Consider the following 9,270-nt stretch of genomic DNA (forward strand, 5'->3'; position numbering starts at 1 on the left):
AGAACTCTGTTTAGAACGCAAGCTTGACCAATGGGAATCAGGGTTAGGAACAGCGGTATGACGTCTGAAACAAGAGCAGCTGGAATGACACAGAGCTTGACCAGTCAGGAGGCACTCTGATTATGAAGATTGATGAAGAGGCGGGAGAAGTTGAAGATTGGCCAATCAGAAATAAAGTTTTACGAGCGCTCCACCGATAAGAGGGAACATTAGCCAATCAGTTAGCGTGCAGTCGGCCTGCAGAGAAGGTTCGGTTTATTAAAGAATGCGGGGTTTTTTAATGACTTTATTTTTATTCACAGAATTCAAAGACAAACGACAGCGAAAGAAAGTATTGCATTTGGAAAGTGTCTGTCTTTACTGACGGCTCATCAGACATTTATTCATTCATTTATAATCCCCCCCGAGTTTTAATACACTGCGTTTTTGTTTGTTTTTTTAAAAAACAGTGTCGATGTAATAAATATATTTTTGTGGGCGAATATAGATTTAATAAAGAAAGGGTGAACGGTTAATTAAAAGCTGGTATGAAACGAGTTTAACAAATGAGCAGTGTGTACAGAACAGGCCTCTTCAAACACAGTTATCTCGTTTCTATTATTAACTCTGATTGATGTCATGAATTGCACTTGTTTATTATGTGTTTATTTAGCAGACGCCTTTATCCAAGGCAACTTACAGAGACTAGGGTGTGTGAACTATGCATCAGCTGCAGAGTCACTTACAACAGCGTCTCACCCGAAAGACGGAGCACAAGGAGGTTAAGTGACTTGCTCAGGGTCACACAATGAGTCAGTGGCTGAGGTGGGATTTGAACCGGGGACCTCCTGGTTACAAGCCCTTTTCTTTAACCACTGGACCACACAGCCTCCTGCTGCACGCTGAAAGGGAACCGCAGACACAAATTAAAAAGGAGAATCAAAAACAGAGCCTTCAGATAATTGCAGGTGTTCCCAGCACTAGGGTTTTTACTGGCACGCACAAGGCAGCTGGTTCCGCTGCTGTCAATACTGGCACAAAACACATTCTTCACATAACCCCCCTTTCACGTTCTCTGAACCCCGTCAATGCAGCACAAGTGTTTCTCTTGAGCCCTGACGGCGCCGCAGTGTTTTGGGCTGCTTTGGCAGTAGAGTTGTCTTCTGTCAGTCTAATCTACGGTGGCCCAGAAGAGCAGAGGTAGACTGGAACCGGGCGCTTACACCAGAGCGCGGCTGCAGCTCCGCCTCCGTGTAGACTTGCTACCTCTCTGCACGCACTGTGTTCGGTTGCAAATCTCGTGGCCTCGTTGCTAAGCAGACGAAGAGCTCGATCCGTTCCAATCCTCGGAACCGAGCTGTTTAAATCAGGGGTAAACACCCCGCCCCGCCCCCAGCGCTGTACGTCCTCGACCTCAGGAGCTCTGATCATGGTAGGAGTTCTGTTGTCAGGAGCTCTGATCGTGGTAGGTGCTCTGTTGTCAGGAGCTCTGATCATGGTAGGAGTTCTGTTGTCAGGAGCTCTGATCGTGGTAGGTGCTCTGTTGTCAGGAGCTCTGATCGTGGTAGGTGCTCTGTTGTCAGGAGCTCTGATCGTGGCAGGTGCTCTGTTGGAGCTCTGATCGTGGTAGGTGCTCTGTTGTCAGGAGCTCTGATCGTGGTAGGAGCTCTGTTGTCAGGAGCTCTGATCATGACAGCATGTGTTAACAACGCCACTAAGACACGGGAGCACCTTGAGATCCCTCCAGCACTGACAGGGATAAGATGGATCTGACAGACACACACACGCACGCACAGGGCACACATGCACACACAGGACACACGCACGCACAGGGCACACGCGCACACACAAGAAGCCAAGGCTATTTGTGTTCTTTTAGGTCAATGCTAATAGCATTACCATAGATAGAGGGCTTTACACAGGGCTTATAAACCCTGCGATCCCACAGGTCACTGTAACTGCAGGGTGGGCACCCTCTAGTGGCTGCTCAGAGACACTGCAGCTTGTGCCTCATACCACACTCAGAGTTATCCATGGCACACAAGCAGGGATGGAAATACGACTCCCATTGCATAGCGGTTTGATCCATTCCTGGTTTCATTATGAGTTTAATAAGACACACCTGAGCTTGCTACCTACACACTGTGAACCTGCTCTGCAATTGGATAGACAGATGTGGACAGAAAATGTACCAACTCATGAGACTGTGGTGCAGCCATGGACAAAACATCAATAAAATGATCACAGCTTTTCCTTCTCTGTACGGTGTTTGTAGTTTTATTGAATTGCATCTTGGTTGATAATACCCTTTTCAATACAATAGCAATATTAAAGGGCTCCAGAGCCTGTGTTCCTGTCCAGAGGGAGATGTTCAGGGTGTGTTTGATACATTCTGCACAGAGACACGCTCGCGCCTGCAGTGCTGAGAGCCTCCCCTCCCCTCCCCTCCCCTTCCTTTAACACAGACTCCAGTGCTTCTCTTCCGCTCGTACCCTGCCTCCCCTCTGAGCCAGTCCCAGCGCAGCCTCCCTCAGGCTGGGTTTCATTCATTCAGTGCACTGAAGAAGCACCACACAGTTTTACCTGAGTGTCAGGCTCTGCTTATTTCATAACAGAGCTTGCATTTCAAAAAATATGTTGGGTTATGTACATACATACATGCATGCATGCATACATACATACATACATACATACATACATACATACATACATACATACATACATACATACATACATACATATGTATATTCTGCAGTACAGTGGCTGTAAACTTTAAGGCAAACTTCTGTTTAAAAACACAATTAAAACTTGCTGCAAGTCTATATATAAAAAATGACAATCTGAAAGAATCTGTAATGCAACTCGTGAGGTGCTGTCCTTCTGAACCCTGACCTCCAGCCATCCCACAATCCCCCTGGCTCCCAGCCGCTCACATGTTGGGCGCGATCCAGTTCAGGAACTTGAGGGCGACTTCGAATCCCAAGAAACACGCCTGGGGGTGAAAGGGCACGAGACAGAGTCAGACAGGCAGAGAGAGAGAGAGAGAGAGGCAGGCAGGAAGAGAGACAGGCAGGCAGGAAGAGAGACAGGCAGGCAGGCAGGCAGAGAGAGAGGCAGGCAGGAAGAGAGACAGGCAGGCAGGAAGAGAGACAGGCAGGCAGAGAGACAGGCAGGCAGAGAGACAGGCAGGCAGGCAGGCAGAGAGAGAGGGTGCAGTGTGGAGGGTGCACTGTGGAGGATACAGTGTGCAGGATGCAGTGTGGAGGATGCAGGGTATAGTGTGCAGGATGCAGTGTGCAGGGTTCAGTGTGCAGGGTGCATACTCACAGCGTTGGCAGGGAATGCTCTCAGCATGACTGCAGTGAAGCCCTTGTACAAGGAGCCGATCCCCTCTTCCCGAATCAGCTCACGGAGCACGTCCCGGAACCCGTTGGGATACTTCCCCTCGGGAGCTGGGGAGAGAGGAGGGGAGCGGATCAGCACAGTCCAGGGAGAGAGGAGGGGAGTGGATCAGCACAGTCCAGGGAGAGAGGAGGGGAGCGGATCAGCACAGTCCAGGGAGAGAGGAGGGGGAGTGGATCAGCACAGTCCAGGGAGAGAGGAGGGGAGCGGATCAGCACAGTCCAGGGAGAGAGGAGGGGAGCGGATCAGCACAGTCCAGGGAGAGAGGAGGGGAGCGGATCAGCACAGTCCAGGGAGAGAGGAGGGGGAGCAGATCAGCACAGTCCAGGGAGAGAGGAGGGGGAGCGGGTCAGCACAGTCCAGGGAGAGAGGAGGGGGAGCGGGTCAGCACAGTCCAGGGAGAGAGGAGGGGGAGCAGCTCGGCACAGTCCAGGGAGAGAGGAGGGGAGCAGCTCGGCACAGTCCAGGGAGAGAGGAGGGCGAGCAGATCAGCACAGTCCAGGGAGAGAGGAGGGGAGCGGATCAGCACAGTCCAGGGAGAGAGGAGGGGAGCGGATCAGCACAGTCCAGGGAGAGAGGAGGGGAGCGGATCAGCACAGTCCAGGGAGAGAGGAGGGGGAGTGGATCAGCACAGTCCAGGGAGAGAGGAGGGGGAGCGGATCAGCACAGTCCAGGGAGAGAGGAGGGGAGTGGATCAGCACAGTCCAGGGAGAGAGGAGGGGAGCGGATCAGCACAATCCAGGGAGAGAGGAGAGGGAGTGGATCAGCACAGTCCAGGGAGAGAGGAGGGGAGCGGATCAGCACAGTCCAGGGAGAGAGGAGGGGGAGCAGATCAGCACAGTCCAGGGAGAGAGGAGGGGGAGCGGATCAGCACAGTCCAGGGAGAGAGGAGGGGAGCGGATCAGCACAGTCCAGGGAGAGAGGAGGGGAGCGGATCAGCACAGTCCAGGGAGAGAGGAGGGGAGCGGATCAGCACAGTCCAGGGAGAGAGGAGGGGGAGTGGATCAGCACAGTCCAGGGAGAGAGGAGGGGAGCGGATCAGCACAGTCCAGGGAGAGAGGAGGGGAGCGGGTCAGCACAGTCCAGGGAGAGGAGGGGAGCGGGTCAGCACAGTCCAGGGAGAGGAGGGGAGCGGGTCAGCACAGTCCAGGGAGAGAGGAGGGGAGCGGATCAGCACAGTCCAGGGAGAGAGGAGGGGAGCGGATCAGCACAGTCCAGGGAGAGAGGAGGGGAGCGGGTCAGCACAGTCCAGGGTTGAATTGTTTAAAGAAGCACATCCAGTAAGGGTAGGTTAATGGTTACACTCGGGTGCATCTGATGCCCTTCATTCTGAGAGCTCTATGGAAATGAATGTTGCAGTACCCTGCCCTCCCTGCTGGGGGTGCTCTCTCACCTGTCTGGAACCTGCTCTTCAGCACGTCAGGAGGGATGGCCACTGCCCAGTTGAAGATGCCGGCCATGCCACCAGCAAACAGGACACTGGGAACACTGAGGTCACTGGGGCTGAGATACAGAGACTGGGGTCAGTGAGACTGAGCGCGTGCACACAGAGAGGCAGAGAGGCACACAGACAGACAGACAGACAGACAGACAGACAGAGACAGGCAGACACACAAGCAGACAGACAGAGAGGCAGAGAGGCACACAGACAGAGAGGCAGACAGACAGACAGACAGAGGCAGGCAGACACACAGGCAGGCAGACAGACAGAGAGGCAGGCAGACAGACAGACAGAGACAGGCAGACACACAGGCAGACAGACACAGGCTGGTGTCCGTGACAACGCGCTCTGTCACAGATGCACACACGGGGGGACGGGACACTGACCTCTTGCCCTCGGGGGTGAGGATGTCCTTGAGCCATGTGTACGTCATGAAGTACATCCCACTGGCCGGCACGTCTGAGAGAGAGAGGGGGAGAGGAGAGGAGAGGAGGGGAGAGAGGAGAGGAGAGGAGTCAGTGTTTCAGACAGCATTTGTTTCTGTCATGAGAGTGTACACGGGGGGGTGTGGGTGGGTGTGTGTGTGCGTGTGTGGGTGGGTGCGTGCGTGGGTGCGGGTGTGTGCGTGTGTATGTGTGGGTGTGTGGGTGGGTGCGTGCGTGGGTGTGTGTGTGTGTGGAGGGTGTGTGGGTGATTACCTCTCATGAGAGTGAGCACTGTGCCCTTGTAGATCCCTCTCACTCCAGACTCTCTGTAGAGCTGCTTCACACAGTCCATGGGGCCGGTGTACTTCAACTCCCCCGACGCAGCCTGGATCTGAGACAGACACAGAACTGAGCTGTACACTCGCTCTGAGACACACACACACACACATGCACACGCACACACACGCACACACGCACACACACAAACTCACTCTCTCTCTCACACACACATAGTGCTAAACAATTGAAACCATCAGGAGATGGAGTTTGATGTTCCTCCCCTCTACCTGCAAGAGGCACTTGATTCGCTCGCCCGGAGCCATGATGACTGTCGTGAAAACACCGGACAGCATCCCCGCCACGAACAACTGGGGGTACCTGAGAGAGAGAGAGAGAGAGAGAGAGAGAGACAGGGAGAGAGAGAGAGACAGGGAGAGAGAGAGAGAGAGAGAGAGAGCGAGAGAGAGAGAGAGAGAGAGAGAGCGAGAGAGAGAGGTCACAGCCGGGAACACACCTGCTATAGACACACACACACACACACACACAGCAGTATTGGGGTACTCACGACAGCACATCGTCGGGGCTTCTCTGTTGCAGCTTCTTGCCGAGTCCGAACCCAAAGAAACACACAGCGAACATTGGGGTGACCCCGATGATGGGAGCCACCATCCCCCTGTACAGACCACTCACACCCTGGGGAGAGAGCAGAGAGAGGGGGTGAGAGACAGACACGAGTGCCGAGGGCCTGGAAACGGGTTAGCTAGCCATGATGCTGAACCACGAAGACCCGACTTGACAAAGCTTTGAGATCAACCAGCTACTTGGAAGACCTCGTGCTATTCCTCTGCTCTCTCCCCTCCGCTCCTCACCTCCTTGATCAAGGTCTTCTTGAAGCAGTCGAAGGTCCCAGAGTACAGGAGTGGCTGTCCAGGGGCCGGCTTGGGCTGCGTCTGCAAGCGCACCTGGGGAGAGAGGGGCAGGGTCACAGGGACAGGAATAAGACTCCTATTGCACAGCAGTGTCACCCATTCCAGGGTTTACTGCCAGCTTCATCAGCCACAGTGTGCAGGTAGCAAGCTCAGCTTATTAAACTCACAGTGAAACCAGGAAAGGATCAAACCGCTGAGCAACAAGGGTGTTACTTCCATCCCGAGTAAGAATCGAGAGGAGAGGAGAGGGGCTGTGCTGAGCTGAGCTGAGCTGTGCTGTGCTGTGCTGAGATAAGCTAGGCTGTGCTGAGCTATGCTGGGCTGGGCTGGGCTGTGCTGTGCTGTGCTGTGCTGTGCTAAGCTGAGTTGAGCTAGGCTGTGCTGAGATAAGCTAGGCTGTGCTGGGATAAACTAGGCTGTGCTGAGCTATGCTGTGCTGGGCTGTGCTGTGCTGTGCTGTGCTAAGATGAGTTGAGCTAGGCTGTGCTGAGATAAGCTAGGCTGTGCTGAGCTATGCTGGGCTGGGCTGGGCTGTGCTGGGCTGTGCTAAGCTGAGTTGAGCTAGGCTGTGCTGACCTCAGCTCAGCGCACTACAGGGACCCCTGTATTATTACATGACCAGGGTCTCATGTTTTGTTCATTCATGGTCCTGACCTTGCTAAAGCTCTTGTAATGCATTTCATAGCGCTGCCCCCCCCCCGCAAAAAAAAAATCTGCTCCTGTTATTCTGTACTGACACGTGACTGTGGAATGTAACTGGGTGAAAGGTTGCTCAGAAAAAAAGGAGGTCATATATTTAGAAGAGAAAACATAACCTGACACATAACAGAAGCTGTGTGTATTGTTATAGTGCTGTATTGAACTTCCTCAGTTATGAGTTATTTACTAGTAAAATACATTTATACCGTACATACATCAATGCTGTAAATGTGACAGCGCTAATTTAACTAAACCACGACCCTAAACCTGCCACTTATAAACGGTGTGCAGATACACACATACAGACGCATTCCAGTGAGACTGAGCTCTTCACAGCAGAGTACACGTCAGATTATTCACGGCTCGGCTACACAGCAGATATGAAGACTAAAGCTTAATAACTTTGATATAGTTTTTAATTTCTAATTGTTCCTATTTTTCCTCCTTCTTACCTTGATCGTGTCGAGGGGGTGTCCGGTGAACACCAGACACACTCCCCCGAACCCGCCCGCGAAGAAATTCTTCAACGGGCTGATCTGCTGTTGCTTCGACATCTTTATTTACGAACACCCGATATTAATCCAATGGACGAAACGACATGTATTTCCAGAGGAGGCGAGTGAAAGTCGAGTCCCTGAGCGAGTCACTGTCACCTCCGAAAATGTGCACAACAGCTTGCTCGGGAGGACCGACCTTTACCCCAGACAGACGGTCGGACATATTAAACTGTGACACACACAAACAGCGACCGGGCTGGAAACAGGAAATACGGCGGAGTCCGGGTGGGGGGACACCTTTGAAGTGAACACACAGCAATAATAATTTAGAAAGTTGAGCCAATAAAGTCAGCCTGCGAACTTGGGCAAGCGGTTTCATGTTGTTGTTTTTTATTAGAGTCCTTCATTTCTCCTTTCAAAATAATGTTACTGACAGAAGTAATGTTTAGTTGATATCAGTAATAACATTTTTGATATTAACAATTGAGTTGTCGATGTCCTCAATGTAATATTTCATTTGATGTAAGGAATGGCTGATTGGACGCATGTTGAGCGTCTCTCGTTGGGATGCGTTGTTCTTTCAGCCTTCCCCGGGGACGATGCTCTTCTGTCTGATTGCTCTCCTCTCCACTCGCACTGTCGGGGTTGTAGTATTATAACGCTGTAACGCGCAGGCGCGGCGACTGTTATAAAGCAACACATTTTTAGATCATCGTCACTTTGCAGTGCAGTATTTTAAGTGATTTCAGATGTTTGTATTGTAGCGGGTTTGTGGAGACTCTCTGCTGTGCCGTTTCTCTGTCCCGCGTCTTTAATGCGTGTGAATGTTTAATCAGGACTTTATAAATCAGAGCTGTGTGTATGCACTGTATACAACGCAAGGTTATTTCTGTGCCAGAATACACACTGGTGCTGTAAACATGCGTGTCATTCACATCAACACTGTAGTCGTTTATTGGAGTGTTTCCTAATATGCAGCGATGGAAATAAGACTCCTGTTGCACAGCAGTTTCACCCATTCCAGGTTTTACCATGAGCTTCGTTAGCCCCAGTGTGTGCAGATAACACGCTCAGGTGTGTCTTATTAAACTCACAGTAAAACCAGGAGTGGATCAAGCTGCTGTGCACCAGGATGTGGGTTATCTGGGTGATTACCAGCATCCTAAATATCTTTAGGAAATGAATCCCCTCTAATTCTGAGGGCTTGCCTGTGTCTGATGCAGTCATTCCTCTTCATCATGTGTTAATGACAGTAGGCAAGGATTGTCCTGTGGATCTGTTTCATTCTTCCTCAGTGAAAATGTTCAACTTCCTTCAAAGCCAGCCTTGTGCCCCCCCCCCCCCCCCATGAATCAGAACAGAGAGATCGGAGCCCCCCCCTCCGTAAGGACTGCTCAGTGTTATAGGAGACCTCTTATACAGCTTGATAACTTGTCAGATAAAACCTGTCTAATAAAAGAGAGTGAGAATGCAAACCACATCATACAGCACTGAGCAGATCATCAGAATGAGAATGAGAATGAGAATGAGAATGAGAATGAGAATGAGAATGCAAACCACATCATACAGCACTGAGCAGATCATCAGAATGAGAATGAGAATGAGAATGAGAATGAGAA

At 51.6% G+C, this 9,270-nt stretch overlaps 1 protein-coding gene across 1 annotated transcript; it reads right to left on the minus strand.

Annotated features, from left to right (window-relative positions):
• Positions 1-2,057: 2,057 nt before the first annotated feature.
• Positions 2,058-7,890, minus strand: LOC117963545 (mitochondrial carnitine/acylcarnitine carrier protein-like). Its single transcript, XM_059000062.1, has 9 exons — positions 7,607-7,890; positions 6,396-6,488; positions 6,092-6,219; positions 5,814-5,904; positions 5,521-5,638; positions 5,209-5,281; positions 4,775-4,884; positions 3,307-3,431; positions 2,058-2,971 (listed from the first exon to the last, which is right to left on the minus strand). Exons 1-9 carry the CDS (start codon positions 7,706-7,708, stop codon positions 2,909-2,911), a joined length of 903 nt encoding a protein of 300 aa, XP_058856045.1. The 5' UTR covers positions 7,709-7,890; the 3' UTR covers positions 2,058-2,908.
• Between the last annotated feature and the right edge of the window lie 1,380 nt (positions 7,891-9,270).

This window comes from Acipenser ruthenus, chromosome 25 (assembly GCF_902713425.1).
Source record: "Acipenser ruthenus chromosome 25, fAciRut3.2 maternal haplotype, whole genome shotgun sequence".
NCBI lineage: Eukaryota > Metazoa > Chordata > Actinopteri > Acipenseriformes > Acipenseridae > Acipenser > Acipenser ruthenus.